Source organism: Myxocyprinus asiaticus, chromosome 10, assembly GCF_019703515.2.
Source record: "Myxocyprinus asiaticus isolate MX2 ecotype Aquarium Trade chromosome 10, UBuf_Myxa_2, whole genome shotgun sequence".
NCBI lineage: Eukaryota > Metazoa > Chordata > Actinopteri > Cypriniformes > Catostomidae > Myxocyprinus > Myxocyprinus asiaticus.
Genome location: NC_059353.1, coordinates 22,473,742 through 22,491,850, shown reverse-complemented (window position 1 = coordinate 22,491,850; position 18,109 = coordinate 22,473,742). Strand labels below are relative to the sequence as shown.

The 18,109-nt window shown below is 37.1% G+C and overlaps 1 protein-coding gene and 1 pseudogene across 1 annotated transcript; one reads left to right on the top strand and one right to left on the bottom strand.

Annotated features, from left to right (window-relative positions):
• Positions 1–1,790: 1,790 nt before the first annotated feature.
• LOC127447555 (uncharacterized) lies at positions 1,791–15,329 on the bottom strand (annotated as a pseudogene).
• Positions 15,219–16,960, top strand: arl4cb (ADP-ribosylation factor-like 4Cb). Its single transcript, XM_051708237.1, has one exon. It carries the CDS (start codon positions 15,684–15,686, stop codon positions 16,260–16,262), a length of 579 nt encoding a protein of 192 aa, XP_051564197.1. The 5' UTR covers positions 15,219–15,683; the 3' UTR covers positions 16,263–16,960.
• The last annotated feature ends 1,149 nt before the right edge of the window (positions 16,961–18,109 follow it).

The window sequence follows — 18,109 nt, the reverse complement described above, 5'->3', positions numbered from 1 at the left end:
CTGTGGTGGAATGACCTTCAAACTTCCACACGATCTGCTGTAACCTTCTCAACATTCAAGAACCAGCTGAAAACACATCTGTTCTGCGAGCACTTAACCAACCCACACTAAAACCTCAATTAACCTGCACATAATGTACAAAACAATAATAATATCTTTAAAAAATAATAAATCTCTTTCTTCTGTGCTAGCATCTTTACTACTCCAGCCACTGTGAGAAATTGGCGGTCCTATACTGCAGATGTTGTTAAACTTTGACAAATTGCTTACCATGTGTATAATTTGTAAGTCGCTTTGGATAAAAGCAACTGCTAAATGACTAAATGTAAATGTAACTGACTGAAGTAAAAACCTACCTTTTTTTTTTTTTTTTTTTTATACTGGGCACTAATTATTACAAGAAACACATGTAAACAAAACGTTTTAACAAAAAATGACCTCAGTGAGACAGAAATCGTCGTAAGACTGAAATACAGTTTTCTGAGCGCCCCTTGCAGGAAACATTCATTAGCAGCATTTGTCATTCCTCAGGGCCTGGCTGACTTCATTCATCATTATTGAAAAATACATTTCACTGAAGTGTTCAATTATTTAAACTGGTACAATTTTTTATTATTATTTAAAACTAGAAACAAAACAAAAATCTGGGAAGCCTGTGTGCTGACATTTTATGTAGCCTACTTCATTCTCAGTAAATAGGCCTTATTCACAAGAGCGCCACATTTGATTTTTGACAAGAATGAAAACGTGGCTGTGACTTATATGGTATGCACTGTGTAAAGCTGTATAAACCTCCTAGATTAGGCTACATCTAACATTCCACAACACACGTTTATTGAGTTTTATGTTTTATTTATGTTTTTATGTTTCATCAGCGGAACGATCCAAAACGCTTAGGCCTACAACCCATTGAAAAGACTGTAAATCGATCCCTCTCAGCTTAGTTGTCATTTCCGTCAGAATATACAGTAGCTGGCTCTACTGTGAATAAGGTCCATTGTCAAAACACCATCAAGATTTTGCTGTTTCGAATCCTAATACATTGCTTAGGCTACAATATTTGATCATGAGTGGAATGCTCTACTAAATTTGCAGTCACACCAGTTCTAAAGCCTTCCCTTCCAATGGTTGGATGTTAATGTCAAAATATACACTGCCTGGCCAAAAAAAATAAAAATAAAAATAAAAAATAGCATACTCTAATATTTCGTTGGACCGCCTTTAGCTTTGATTATGGCGCGCATTCGTCGTGGCATTGTTTCGACAACCTTATGCAACCTCACAACATTTATTTCCATCCAGAGTTGCATACATTTTTGGCCGAGATCTTGTATTGATGACAGGAGAGTCGAACCACTCTGTAAAGTCTTCTCCTGTACATCCCAAAGACTTTCAATGGGGTTAAGGTCTGGACTCTGTGGTAGCCAATTCATGTGTGAAAATGATTCCTCATGCTCCCTGAACCACTCTTTCACAATTTGAGCCCAATGAATCTTGGCATTGTCGTCCTGGAATATGCCCGTGCCGTCAGGGAAGAAAAAATCCATTGATGGGATAACCTGGTCATTCAGTACATTCAAGTAGTCAGCTACATTTACATTTACATTTATTCATTTGGCAGACCCTTTTATCCAAATTGACTTACAAAAGAGGAAAACAAAAGCGAATCATCTTAAGGAGACAGTGGTATGAAAATTGCCATACTACAAAGTTTCACTAGCATCAAAATAGTATTCAAAACAGATTAAAAGTGCAACAAGAATTTTTTTTTTTTAACGACTGGTTAAGTGCTCATGGAAAAGATGTGTTTTTAGTCGTTTTTTGAAGACAGTGAGTGAGTCAGCTTCACGGATGGAGTTGGGAATGTCATTCCACCATTGTGGTATGATGAAGCTGAAAGTCCAGGAAAGTGTTTTGGTGCCTCTTTGTGTTGGTACAACAAGGCGACGTTCCTTAGCCGACCGCAGGCTTCTAGTGGGCGTGTAGCTCTGCATAAATGATTTTAGGTATGCTGGAGCAGACCCAGTGACTGTTCTGTATGCCAGCATCAGAGCCTTGAATTTGATACGTGCATCAACCGGCAGCCAGTGGAGAGAGACAAGGAGTGGTGTAACATGCACTCTCTTTGGTTCATTAAAGACCAGATGTGCTGCTGCATTCTGGATCATTTGCAGGGGTCTAATTGCACATGCAGGGAGGCCTGCAATGAGAGTGTTACAGTAGTCCAGTCTAGTTATGACAAATGACTGGACAAGCAGTTGTTTGGCATGTTCAGAGAGGAAGGGTCTTATCTTCCTGATATTGTAGAGTGTAAATCTACATGATCTTGCGGTCTTTCTGTGAAATTTAGTCTGTTGTCAATGGTTACCCCTAGATTTCTGACCATTACTGTAGGTGCACCCAGCTGCACAGTGATGTTGTGTTCAACAGCAGGGTTGGCTGGAAAGACAAGGAGTTCAGTCTTGGCTGGGTTGAGTTGCAGGTGGTGTTCCTTCATCCAGGACGAGATGTCTGCCAGGCAGGCTGAAATTCGATCAGTCACTGTGGTGTCGTTGGGCTGGAAAGACAAGTAGAGTTGCGTGTCATCAGCGTAGCAGTGGTAAGAGAAACCATGTGCCTGAATGTTGGGTCCCAGTGATGTTGTGTATATAGAGAAGAGAAGTGGCCCAAGCACTGATCTCTGAGGTACCCCAGTAAGTAGCTGATGTGGCATGGATACCTCACCTCTCCAGGCTACCTTGAAGGACCTACCTGAGAGATAGGAATTAAACCTGTCAAGCACAGTTCCTGTGATGCCCAGCGAGGAGAGGGTAGAGAGTAAGATCTGATGGTTGATTGTGTCAAAGGCTGCAGAAAGTCCAGCAGAATCAGGACGGATGATCTCGATTTAGCTTTCGCCTGTCTCAGCGACTCAGTGACAGACAGCAGGGCAGTCTCAGTGGAGTGTCCATTTTTGAAGCCTGACTGATTGTCATCCAGCAGCTTGTTCTGTGAGAGACAGACAGAGATTTGATTGAAAACTGCCCTTTCAAGTGTTTGCCATGAATGGGATGAGAGAGACTGGTCTGTAGTGTTATATTTTATGTGGGGTTAAGTGCAGGTTTCTTCAGCAGCGGGGTTACTCGATCCTGCTTAAATGTATTGGGAAAAGTGCCTGTAAGTAGAGATGTGTTAATTATGTGTGTGAGTGCAACTAGGATGGACGGAGAGATGGCCTGGAGAAGGTGAGAAGGAATGGGGTCAAGGGAACAGGTGGTGGGGTGGTTGGAGATGAGGAGATTAGAGACCTCAGTGTCAGTCAGAGGAGAGAACATAGAGACAGAAGAGTTGCATACAGGGGACAGGTGTTTGACAGGGTGTGGTGCTGAGAATGTATTGCTGATGGTTGTAATCTTATTAGTAAAAATTGTGGTGAAGACATCTGCTGTCAGTGATGTGTCAGTTGGTGGAGGGGGAGGGCAGAGAAGTGTGTTGAATGTTCTAAACAAGCTGACTTCATTTTATTGCTGCATAATGTTGCTGAGCCTAGACCTGACCAATTGAAGCAACCCCAGATCATAACACTGCCTCCAGAGGCTTGTACAATGGGCACTATGCATGATGGGTGCATCGTTTCATGCGCTTCCCTTCTTACCCTGACCCGCCCATCGCTTTGGAATAGGGTAAATCTGGACTCACCAGAACACATGACCTTTTTCCATTGCTCCACAGTCCAATCTTTCCCTAGCAAACTGAAGTTGTTTTTTTTTTTTTCTGATTAGCCTCTCTAACAAGTGGCTTTCTAGTAGCCACACAACTGTGAAGTCCCAATCCTGTAAATTCCCGTCGCATTGTGCATGTGGAAATGCTCTTACTTTCACTATTAAACATAGCCATGAGTTCTACTGTCGATTTTTTTACAATGTGACTTCACCAAGAGTTTTAGTGATCTCCGATCACGATCATTCAAGATTTTCTTCCGACCACATTTCTTCCGCGAAGCTGACGGTTCACCACTATCCTTCCAGGTTTAAATAATGCGTTGGACAGTTCTTAACCCAATTCCATTGAAATTCAGCAATCTCCTTAGTTGTTTTCTTTGCTTGATGCAGGTCAATAATTTGCCCCTTCTGAAACACCGTAACATCTTTTCCACGACCACAGGATACGTCTTCCGACATGGTTGTTTAAGAAATGAGAAGCTACACACTGCATCAGTTAGGATTAAAAGAATTGTTGCCAGCTGAAACATATTAATCACTGCAATAAAGATCCAATCATAGGCTATTAAGTATCTGCTTATTTAAATCAAAAAAGCAAGGTAGTGTAGTATAGGCCTACTTTCTATCATTTGTAGATGTTTCAGAAGGGTTTTTAATCATTGATTATTTCTGCTCTAAAAATGACCTGTTGTGCTTGCTTTTTTATGTTGATCTCAGCCACTCCCTGTGAATCCAGCCACTTTTTGTGCATGAGCTTGAAAACGACATACCCAAAAGTAAAACTCTTCCATTTGGTCTACAAACACAAACTTGGGCTCGTTTGAAAGTAGACACTTAGACATTTGTTATTCAAGAGTAAAAATTTATCATTTTAGTATAAAAAAAAAAAAAAAAAATTTGTTAGAGCTATTAAAATGTTTTGAATAGTGACCGCAAATATTATTTATAAAATACTTTTTTTATTTTTAAATATGAAAGACTATGCGCAGTACCCCAAAAACACATCTGTTACAAAGCCACATGTCTGATGAAGGTTTGACACAAGTTTGAAGTCAATATGTTCAAAACTCTTTGTTCCATAATGATTTATGTAAGTGTACTTCCAAAAAAGGTCACTTGGAGGAGCCACTTGTAGTAACTACGTAAGCCCCCTCCACCCCATCTCCACAGGTTTAGGTCCCGTCCTGGGCGGGGGTAAGCTCCGATCCCCTGCCATCACTGCCTCCGGCAGGATCTGACAGTTCAAGCAAGTATCTGAGCGCTGAACCGTAGGATGGGGCTTATGCCAAATACACATTTCTCTACATTCATAATAATTCCAATCATCCAGAGTCTTTTTTGATAGAATATAGCACTTTATTTGAAATAGGATATTTTTGCTCTTTGTACAGTAAATGCACATTATATTATTAGTTTATACTTTGTTTCAATGTGATAGCCCATGCATCTGAAAAATGTATCTGACAATGTGAATGGTCATGTATTTTTTTGATCTGCTTAGGTGTGTTGTATCGATAAGTGATTGGGTCAGAACACATTGTTTTTCTTTCTGTGTTATGTGGACAATTAATTTTAGCATTTACACAGTTTTTGGAGACCTGTACAGATGTCTCTGTATCCAGTTTGCATCTTCCCTAGCTTACAATTACAAAATTGTGATTTAGGTTATTTTAAAGGGAAACTGTTCCCTTTAGATATGCCACATCCTAATGACTTTGTTTGACAAAAATGACTATGAAAAAACAATCTCACCATCTTTGTCACAGTATAAGTGTAACAATTCCCATTGTTCTAGGCTCTGAATTAATTTACTTGGTATTCTTGCTGCAAGATTCACAAACCTTAACTACTTGCTTTTTGTGAATTCCATCCTTATCACTTTAGCATAATTTGTCTCACTGCTTGACAGGCCCTCTCAACAAAAAAGTAAACAGTCATCATCTGCCCTTATAAGACATAGGCATGCAGGCTGCATAGTTCACTTTCACAAGCCTTTCATCATTGCCCTCCCAAAGAGGAGATTTCTCCTCAGTTATGTTGAGTAAGACAAAGACAGATGACTGACTCAACACATTGCTTCATCTTTCTCCTTCAGCATTCTATGTCAAAAATGAATACTCAGAAATTGTCCGTTGTTGTATAATTTCAACAAATACATTAAACTCTGAAGACATTGGAGCAGTCCATGATTGTATGTTATGTTTTTAATCATTCTAAGAATGTAAGAACCATCTAAGTGTCATAGAGCAAACCATATTTTATATAGAAGATTTCATCACAAGGCCACTTTTTCATTCAAGCAATTCAAAGAATCATCCGTTCCTGGTAAATTCTCCTCTAGTGAACAAACATTAATATAAGCTTTACTCAATCTATTAAAGACAATCCCTTAAATTCCACAAGACGAGAGCTGAATTTGTTAGGCTGAAAGTTTGAAATCACAACCCTTCTAGATTTGAGCTTAAAGGGCCCTTACAAAAATATCCTGTGGTATTCATATGGTACTACTGCAAAACAGCTAAATCATCTGAACAGAGCAGATTATGACAGGATTACCTCAACACTTTCTGTTGTACAATATCACAAGAATTTACCATAAGATGCAGTCTGTTGTATTTTTTTATTGTTTTTGTGTGATATTATACTATACGTTTGATTAGAGCAGATTATGACACGATTACCTCAGCACTTTCTGTTGTACAGTATCACAAGAGTTTACCATAAGATGCAGTCTGTTGTATTTTTTTATTGTTTTTGTGTGATATTATACAATACGTTTGATTAGAGCAGATTATGACACGATTACCTCAGCACTTTCTGTTGTACAGTATCACAAGAGTTTACCATAAGATGCAGTCTGTTGTATTTTTTTATTGTTTTTGTGTGGTATTACCAAAACATCTGAACAGAGCTGACTATGACAAGGATACCACAGCATGTTCTTTTGTGCAATATCACAATAATTTACTGTAAGAACCAGTATTTTTATTGGTTTATGTAGTGTTATCAAAACATTGACCTCTTTTTGCTGCAGGGTGGTGCAGGCAGAAATGTAGTGCCGTCTGTGAGTTGGAATATAAAATTAGCATATTGTATAGTGTATCAGTGTTACAAAAATGTGACCTGTTGTAGGCTATAGTAGATCTGGATTAATATATGATAAAAAATGATTTGATCAGCTGGTGAATAAACAAGCTTATTATTTGATCTCCTTTTTGTACATTTTATAAAACTACAAATTAATTTTCTTAGCAGAGATACTGTGTGATACATTCTCATCAGTTTAAAAAGATTGATGAAATTACTACAATTCATGACAACTGTTTGATGCTGATAACAGTAACAGAAATAACTATAATTTAACAATAACAGTAATACTTTTAAGAAGACATCATGACATACTGTAGGCCTATTGAACATCTATTATTTACAAAATTATACAACTGGATTATCTATTATTTTACAGGAAAAAGAAGAGGGGTGACAGAACACAGGCTGCTCCTTTAAACATTCCATTGTATATCCTTAGTCAGATTCTACTGTGTTCACAATTGGAACAACAAACAAAGTATCTTGAAATGAAATCAAGAAGCACTTTCGTTTCAGGTGTTTTGCGAATTTAGCTCTAACCCCATTCCCCATGGAAACTCTGTGCATAAAACCTGCCGAAGATCCTGATCTGTATGTCTCTAAAAAACACATGTGAGTCAATTGTCAGACTTGAGTACAAAACCATTACAGAAGAATTGCAGTCACACTGAACGTCTGTATTAAAAATGCTGTCACATTTCACACACTTTGGTGCAAGAATATGTTTTAAAATGGCAAATGTGCCATCACAAAATTCAACCACATAATTACATCTCCATTCTAATGGAGAACCCTACTCCACTGCATATAGGTTCTGTCCAATTAAAAACTTTCGATGATAAATGCTGTGGTCAAACTGCAAACTTCTAACCAGAAGTCACTTTAAGGCCAGTATATGTTGCACAGGCAACTGTTTCACTATACTCTGAGAGAAAAAAGTGAAGATATCTCTTTTAAAGGATTTCTGTGGGAGAACACTGCTGCAATGCCAAAGTCTTTCAACATAGCTGACAACAGATGGTGATGCATCCTTTGCTGTTTTTAGTATTTTGGGGATTCTTCTCCGTAACAAGAAAGATTTCGTGATTTGAATGGGTACATGCTGAGTTCCATGGAAAAAGCTCAGCAACTTTCTGTTATTGGACTCAAAAGAAAGGGCAGACGCAGCCCAAAGAGGTCCCCAGCTACAAACATTACTGGCTAAATGTGTCAGCGGGTGCACATTGAATGAGGTATGCTCTTTGCCATACAGCATTTCAGCATATATGACAAACTTTTTCAACATCAGGTCAGCTTTTTCAGTCAAATATTTTGGTACTCTGGGCTGCAACAGAATATGGAGAGAAAAGCAGAGAAGACACCAGTGCTGATAGAATTTAGTGGAGAGTACACCCATAAGTACAAAAAGTGAATAATACAATAGGAAAGACTTCCACTCTGTGGCTTTCCAGAACTTTCTCTCTCAGTGAATGTGGTGCCCAGCTTATCTCCCTCGGTGGTTTCATCTTGAGTAGCCTAGAGTCAAGAGTCTGTGTGTGCCTACCAAGGTACCATGAACACTGACTGTAATGTGGATCTAACTGCAGAGTAGTCCATTGACTAACCACATCTAGCAGCACACAATGCATGTAGTCAGGTACAAAACCTTTGACTATGATAAACAATGGCAAGAACAGAAGCTGACAAGGGCCACGCACACCATTTACAGGTATATTATTGCCATTGATAGCGTCATCTTCCCACTTGTCCTGTGTTCTCTGTTCAGGTTCGGGGCACTGAATGGATATACATGCACCAATCCAGTTCCTTTATCAACAGTTTCACAAGGATGGAGTCACCAATCACAGCCAAATTTCCCATGAACTGAATGGAATTTTTCAGTCGAGGCTGTGCAACTGCATAACAAGCACTAGTGAGTAAAAATGCTCGGGAGGTAGCAGGTGTATTTGTGATCGGATTTTGCCAGGTAAAGACCTGTGTGGAAAGCACCTTAGCTTCCTCAATGACAGGAGACATGGCTATGTCTCATTTGGAAGGCTGCATCCTCCAGAGGTCGCATTTGTTGGCCGCATACATCATCGAGGCTGTCTCTTTCAGAAAAGCGAGTAGGACACTTCGAATGCAGCCTTTGAAAGCGACCTTCTTTCACAGGAATTTGGAGGATGCATGAGGTGTATCCTTCGTGGGCACTCACAACCCACAATTCTTTGCTTCAACGGAAATGTCTAAAAAAGATGGGTGCAGAGTATATAATATGTATAATTATATTAATATATAATTAAAATAAAGTATTAGACAAAAGTACACCTGTAAAAATCTTTACATTATTATAACTCTCCTAAAATGTACCTCATACATTCCCTTCTAAAGGGACTTTGTTCTCTTCTCACTCAAAGTGCTCGCGCTTGTTAAAGTGTGGTGTGCTGTCATAGCAACCATGTTACGTTCCGTTTCCGTTTATCCTACGAAGGCCGTCTCGTTTAAACGAGGCTTGTTTAAAGGAGGACGCTCAGTATACTGCAGCCTTCAAAGGACGCCTCCTACCTAGCATGCAGCCTTCGAAACGAGACACAGCCATTGAAGTCATATTGGGTGGTGACTTTCCAAACCATAAAGCCAATGGCAATGAATGGCTACACCAGGTATCAGTTCATTTAGAAGAGTAAGAAGATCTTGAAATGCTGCTCCTGTAATCTTGTACCAGATAACAAATGCTGTTATCATCAGATTTGCCTGTCCTATGTCTATATGTGATCCACAAATCGGTGGAGGACCATTCTTCTTGGAAAAAAAAAATCAAACCAAAAAAGGTTTTTTGTGTCAAACCAAAAAAGGTTTGAGAACTCTTGTGTCACATACATATCATTTACAGCTATTAACATATCTATGATTCATCACTGACTAAACAGTAGAGAACCACAAGTATTAATGGAATTTACAAGTCAGGTATGGTAAATAAATACTTGATAATAAAATAATTAATAAGCCCCGTGAAGTGCCTTCAAGTTTACTGTAATATGGTTGACAGATTAACTTTTTGTAACTGTGTTGTGGAGATTGGTATGATGGCTCATCCAGTTTAAAGGTCAAGGGCAGGGTTTAGAGTCAATATGAAACAGCTTTTGCAACCCATTTTACGTTAGTAATATGACATATTTCCAAGTGAAACAGGATATTCAAAAAGAAAATGTAAATACAATCAATTTTGGTTTCATGTTGACTTTGATAACTGTGGGTGCGCGAACCCCTAGGGGTTCATGATGGAACTAAATATAAAACTATGTTTTTATATACATAAATGAGTGACTCAGTTTATTATTGATTAATATTATTTATTTCATTAATAAAAGTTTACATTTCTTTATTTACTTCTTAGTAAGCCTAATAATTTCGGTCAAAAAAAATTTTTTTTTACATTGTTTGACATGTTGGGTAAGTGAAGGTAATCGTCCACATTTCTGAACAATGAGTAAATTCTAAAAGAGCCAAAACTTAGGTAAAAATTATACCACAATCGTATCCAGATTTGGCAGTAAACAAAAATAATGGTTACAAAAAGATTGATTACTGGCTTCAACAATTAAGTAGTAACACAATTAAATTGACAACACAGGCCCAGTTTCCTAGATGGCTCATCCTACCCCCTCTGTCAACTATATTAAATGTACCTCATGGTTCCTTATATTCTCTGTTTCCATGTCTTCCATACACAGCAACTCGGCCTCATTGTCATCCTGTAAGTGATCAATTTCACAATCTAATGATACAGTAACAGCATATAACCTGGCAATGACTATAATAATCAAAGTTAATACTGGTCTGTTACCTCATCTGAAGCATCTCCAGTCTCGTCCTCTTACCAATTCTTTGTGGAAAAGAAGGGAGAAAGAACTGGTTAATACTTTTAGTTTGAAAATGAAAGAAAATGTGCTGATTATTGGTAATTTAACTACTTTATGAATTTGACTAATATAACATGTTTTCTTCACATAATTAAACCATCAGTCTTTATTCTGTCATCGTTGGTAATATAAGGAGCATACGTGATTTATGGTCTGGACTTGTAAGTCTTTATTATTGTCACAGTTATTCACTGTTCTGTTCTGAGGACTCTTATTTTTAATTGTTTCCCTGGACTACATCTCCCAGAATTCTGTTCCTCATCTTCCTCACCTGTCCTCCATTCCCTCCTTAGCAGTGTTTGAATAAATACCCTCCTGTTTTGTTCATTCAGTGTTAGTTCTTGAAGTGTTATGTTGTGATATGTTAGCATGTTGAGCTTTATTGTTTGTTTCCACTCCAGCGATTATTATTAAAAGATTTAAAGAATCTACTCCTGTGTCTCCTCTCTTCCTCTCCAAGAACCCAACTTTACAATTGTGTGTTAATACATAATAAAGACCAAGCTGTAAAACATTAAAATTTACAAGTGTTACATCTGTGAAGAAAAGTGAAAACTGTGACTTAAAACTAGTAGTCGTTGATTGATTTACCTCATTTGAGCTGTCACATCCTAAACTCCCTCTCCTCAATTCATTTTCTTCTATGCTCTCCTCCTATTTTCTAGTACCCTGACAAAGAGAAATAAGTTGTGTCATGGGTTTTTGACAGTCTCAGGGACCCCACACATACAGACTCTCAGCCAACCCAGGCACTAGTAAAAAAAAATCTAGATTTTCTTTATTTTAGTAGGCTAATACTCTATAATAGCTTTCATTAAAAAAAGTTACACTAAAGAAAAAAATATAATATAATTCTTATCAGAACTTTAAGGAAAGTTCATTCAAATGGTTGTCATGAAATTGTTTTAAAGAAAATTATACAGTATATTTTTTATGTTCTCCACAGACCCTTCACGTGTACCTTCAAAGACCTTTTACAATTATACATTTTATCTTCACAGAACCCCAGGGGTCCACAGGCCTACAACACTACAAGCCTGAATTTATGAATTCAGTGTAAAACAACAACAACCTACTACTACAACAACATAAAAACACTTACAAATGTTGAGTCTTGATTCCAGTTGTGTCTAGTCTGTCTAGGGATAGGATGACTTAGATATTTGAGATACATTTTATAACTTAAAATTTTAGGTTCTTATCTGCATAAAATAAAATTATAAGTATGCATGAAGTTATTTAATAAATTTATTTAATAAATTATTAATTAAAATACCTTAAATTCATGTCTATACGTATGTACATCTACAATATTACAATATTATTATTAAAATTATTGTTATTATTACTATAATCATTATCATCATTACCTTTTAACTCCGCTAGATCGCAGCAACGCACAGCAAATCCTTTTGTAGCAATTCCGTTTCCATGGTAATGACGGTGGCTCACTCAGGATCATGTGGCGCACTACGAACAGCTACGAACGGCTTTTCAACCGCCAAAATTGAACTAAAATCTTATCAAAATTGTGCGATTTTGTTTATTCGATTTTTTTTTTTTTTTTTTTTTTTTTTTTTTTTTTAGGAAAACACTGTAGAAATAGGTCTTTCGGCCTTAATTGAGGACACACACATTCACGTCGAGACATTAAATAACGACAGTAGAACCACAAGAATATCACAGGACTATTACATACTGTACAACAAAAAAATAATGTGGTAAAGCATCCCAAAAAACAACATACATACCACACAATTACCACACCAGCTTTCTGTAGTAATCTTGATGTGTTTTTGTTGTTGTTGTTGTTTGTTTGTTTGTTTGTTTTGTAAGGGGGATTTCACCCCCCAAAAAAAAAATTCAGCTCTGTAGGCCCACACAATGCAAGTGAATGGTGGCCAAAATTTTTAAGCTGCAAAAAGCACATAAAGGCAGAATACAAGTAGTCCATAAGACTCCAGTGGTTAAATCCATACCTTCAGAAGCAATATGATAAGTGTGGGTGAGAAACAGATCAATATTTAGGTCCTTATTTACTATTAATCTCCACTATCACTTTCACATTCTCCTCCTTTTGTTTTTCTTCATGCATATCTCCACCTACTGGGATGGAGGAGAATTTATAGTATAAAAAAACCTTAATATTGATCTTTTTCTCATATCATATCATATCGCTTCAGAAGATAGATTTAACCACTGGAGTCTTTTACTTTTATGCTGTGTTTATGTGCATTTTGGAGCTTCAAAATTTGGCACCCATTCACTTGCATTGTATGGACCATCAGAGATTAAATATTTTTCAAAAACATTTTTTTTTTTTTTTCTTTTTTTTGACAAAGTCATACACATCTGGGATGCATGAGAATGAGTAAATGGGGGGATTTTCATTTTTGGGTGAACTATCCCTTTAAAACCATTAAGAGAATGCAAACACTCGCTGACTGGATTATTTAGGGTTTAAATCTTTTTATTTGTTTATTTATTTTTATTTTTCATTGATTTTTATTATTTTAAATATTTTTTATTTTATTTTTCTCCAATCAAAAAGCGTTTCTGGTTTTCCTTCTCTTCAGCAATTTTCGAGTCTATGCTGGTTTGATAGTAAAGTTGCACCAGAATGAAAATTGTAAGCATAAAATTTGTACCGTAATAATAATAATAATAATAATAATAATAATAATATATATATATATATATATATATATATATATATATATATATATATATATATATATATATATTTCTTACTCATCTTTCATTGTGAATAAATCATTATTCCTGACTGACCTTGAAAGGAAACTTTGCTTGTTGTAATTTTTTGTCTACTATGTAACATATTCTGGGACATGCTAGGAATCAAGGTCACTGAGAAAATCAGGCAAATATGAAAGGTGGTCAGCATGGAAGATATGTAATACTATGTTTCAACTGTACCCGCAGCTTAAAAAAACATGGTAGCGAATGCTTCTTCTAGCAGTTTTGTTAATCCTTATTCAGTCAGAAGGCTTAAGCAAGACAAATAAACCAACATTGTGACTATTTGCAATTGTGTAGTGTGTAAAGACAGTGTGGTTGAGTTTTTATCAAGCGGACGTCCCGTGTTCGATTCCCTCCTTTGTCCCACTTTTTCCATCCTGTCTCCTGTCTCCACTCTTAATAGTTCCTTTAATACTACATATAATAATAAATACAAATTTTATTATTATTATTATTATTGTTATTATTATTATTAATATTAGATGTGGGGAGTTGTGAGAAAAGTTTATTGTGGTAAGTAATATTGTAGTAACCATGCTTTTTGGCCATAGTTTTAATGCAATTAACCATGGTGTTACTACAGTAATATGGTGTAGTAACCTTCTGGTTACTATGATTTTACTACAAAATACCATGGACATTATATGGTTACTGTAGTAAAACCATGGTTAATTTTTGTAAGGGTCAGGTTTAGGGGTAGGGGTTGGTGTTACTGTCTGTGGGACTTAACCCTAATCCATATAAACACAATAAACACACTATAGTGATACTGTATGTTAGTATTTAATTAGGAGTGCAAATAGCATCAATCACTATTTGCAGTTAGTGCAAATAGCTTCTGCCAATAAAATAATGAAAGAATTGGTAGGAAGCTAGACAGACAGAAATACAAGATGTATTTATGTATATATGTGTGTGTGTGTGTGTGTGTGTGTATTTACAGTATGTATGTATGTGTGTATGTATGTATATATGTGTGTGTGTGTGTGTGTGTGTGTGTGTGTGTGTACAGTATGTATGTATGTGTGTATGTACGTACAGTATGTATGTATGTATGTGTGTGTGTACAGTATGTATGTATGTATGTATGGATTAATTGCGAAAAATAGGAACAATGTATACAGGTTTTAGAAATGTATTTTGTTGGTAGTCAAATAAAGGCATCTCATGAAAAAAGGGCATATGTTTATTCTGGTATACTGTGCTCTGTCTACCCTACTAACTATATTTAATGCTATAGTTGTATTTTATTGATAGGCTACTTGGGCAGATTTGTCTATTTGTTACAAATGTGTCAATTATTTAAGCAAATGGTCAGTGAAACCAGAAAAATTTAAACTATTGGGTACTATGTGAGTGAGGATTTGATAAACACCCTGTACCTACTAAGGGCGACAGGGGGCGCGATATACCAACAATAGCCACACTGTAGCTCAGAAACTGATAAAATTATACTATAAATATTATGATATTGTTTATAAACTCCTAGTTTTAAAATATGAAGTATGCTGGGATATAATTTTCAGCATTTAAGTACCCACGATTAACCGCTATACCCTGTTTTTTCCCCCCTCTGCAAAACAGATGCTCACACTGAAGAGTTAATTTTTAAAGATCAGATGAGGTGCAGACACCGCGCGTCTAAAATGTATGTGTTCCTAACGTGTTCCAGGACTAATTTATTGATACAACCCCCTTGACGCACCCTGCTTTCTGTACCAATACCTCCCTTTGCAACGAAAAGTCGAGAACACGATAACCTGTGCACATGCTTCTGAAGGGATTGTATTTTGTTTTTCACATGAATGCGGGCGGAGTTTCTCCAGTGTGAGGAGCACAGCAGCTGCTGCAGGGCCACTGCTGTGCTTCCATTCATTACTTCACATTCGCTTCTAACAAGCACTGCGTGAGAAGACACGTTTGTGCAATGCCCAAGAAAAGATCTTTGGTCGCTTTAATTCACCACTAACATGGAAGCCCGTTCAGGGGTCGAGAGAGGCTGAACAACTGAATTTTAAGTGGTTTGTGAGAGGAATGCTGATGTGAGCTGTTACTGCGGGACTCTCCACTGATTTAGGAGTGTTTATTTACAGGAACGGATCTCAATAATACGGGTAACAGACGCGATACAATGATCGTTTCATAAAAATCATTCTGAATTGCGTCGAATCGCTGGTGCTGAGGAGACTGCATCGGTTTTCCCCAGCTAGCAAGGAGAAACGGTGTCAAAATGGGAAACAGTTTCTCCAACATATCCTCGTTTCAGTCTCTCCATATAGTGATGCTCGGCTTGGACTCCGCAGGAAAGACCACTGTTCTCTACAGACTGAAATTTAACGAGTTTGTCAACACCGTGCCCACAATCGGATTCAACACGGAAAAAATCAAGCTGAGTAACGGCACAGCCAAAGGAATAAGTTGTCATTTTTGGGACGTTGGTGGTCAGGAGAAACTCCGGCCCTTGTGGAAATCTTATAGTAGATGCACGGATGGTATTATTTATGTCGTGGACTCCGTAGATGTGGATCGATTGGAAGAAGCAAAGACAGAGCTGCATAAAGTTACCAAATTCGCTGAAAACCAAGGAACGCCACTGTTAGTCATTGCTAATAAACAGGACCTGCCTAAATCTCTGCCTGTGGCCGATATAGAGAAGCAACTGGCACTCCAGGAGCTCACGCCTGCCACTACATACCACATCCAACCAGCCTGTGCCATCATTGGCGAGGGGCTTCATGAGGGCATGGACAAACTGTACGAAATGATAGTCAAACGACGAAAGTCCATCAAACAGAAAAAGAAGCGATAACCGAGGACTCCAAAAGCCTGAACATGCCTTTTCCATTGCTGATGCCCTGAGTCACTGGGTTTGCCAACGCAATGATGCACTGTTGACATTCAATTGGATAGTTATTTATTTTCAAGCTGAATTTACATCAGACATGTCTGATGATGTTACGTTTGTGAAAATGATGCAAGTGAACGTGATGGCGAAGGCGATTTTAACAGCGAACCAAAATAATGGATTTGTTTAATTAAAAGGGCTGGTCCCTGTTAAGATTCCATTAATATGCATAGCCTGGTCAACAGTTTGAAGGAGCTCTCTTCCTAAGCATTGTGAAAAACATTGTAACATTGTTTCATGGAATGCTTGATATCTTTCAATGACTTTTATTGAACATAGAATGTTCTGAAGTTCTGAAGAACATTTTATGGAGAACTGTAGCTTCAAAATCCCAGAATGAATTTGGGTTTTGAGGATCATCAAAACTGTAACTTCACAGGCCTGAGTGAGTACTGGGCCTCATGAAGATGTCTAGACTTATGGAAACTATGAAGAACACAAGTGACGGACATGGCATCGCCTGTAACACGGTCCACCTCAAAGCACTTTTTTTCTTACCAAGATGTTAGTGTACAACACTGTAGAAGAGATATTAGACTGTCAGTGTATTACAGAGTCAAGATGAATCCTGAAGTATTTTTAAAATAAAAAGTGTGATAAAGGAAGCACTTTGTGTTTTCTGTATGTTTATTATCAGAGTAATCTGAGGATAAAAGGCATGTAGAAAATATTTTATTTTACTTTTTCCAAGCAAACAAATGGTTCTATGGAACTGGCACTGTGATCACATTACATGTATCTGCCCAAATCCGTTACAGCTCATACTGGCTATAGTTTCATTAGAAATTCTGAAAGTATGAACCGTTTACTTATAAATCTGAGTCTCTATTAAATGTAAGGCAGTTTTGAATAGAAAGCTACCAAGCTTTCAGTAAAAATGGAAAGATGCCATACAAACATACAAATAAGTAATTTCTATACTTTTCAAACAAAAACATGAAGAACATTGTAATTTAGTGTGTTTTGATACTCATGTCCTCTTTGTGATAGCAGTGCTGACAATGGTGTCATTCTATCCCATTTAACTAGCTTCATCCCAGGAGGGAGGAACAGAAAGATATAAACTGTAGCTCAACTATGCAAAAACACTTGGTAGCCCGATTACAGCTCGATTATAACTGCCCTGTAAACGTACTCATTGCTCCAGTATCCTGAGGGCCGTTTGGAGCTCCAGCAGTAGAGAACAGATTTGCCTGGCTGGCCTGCTCATAGATTTCAGTGGTCTGAATCTCCTGTAATTTTATATATAAAATAATATAAATTATTATATTAATAATATAATATGTATATGTATATATATATATATATATATATATATATATATATATATATATATATATATATATATATATTCAGTATCAATGACAAAGAGAATTAGATGGGTGTAGTTGTAGAGACTCATGTGTCTTCATTTGATAGGAGAGATGATAAGAGCCACGCCAAACATTAAACTTTCATGAAGATCAGTTTCCAGAGGTGGTTTTTTTGTGGAGACAGAAGGCAATTCCCTGTGTGCCTCCAAATGGACAGAAGATAATAATGAGGTCATGAAGGCAACCATTATTTTTTGTCTTGTCTCAAAATAGCTTGTTCTTAATCAGTCTAACATTAAAGCTTTTCATTTCATGTTCAGTACCTGTTACGGTTATAGTGATAGTTGTTTAGTTGTCCAGCATGTGCAGTATTAACAGACTGAAAGATGTGGACATGCAGTTGAAGAAATGTCAACTCAGAAATGTAAAATATAGCAC

What these genes read in the sequence shown, in the direction of transcription:
- arl4cb (XM_051708237.1), top strand. Translation starts at nt 15,684, where the DNA reads ATGGGAAACAGTTTCTCCAACATATCCTCGTTTCAGTCTCTCCATATA.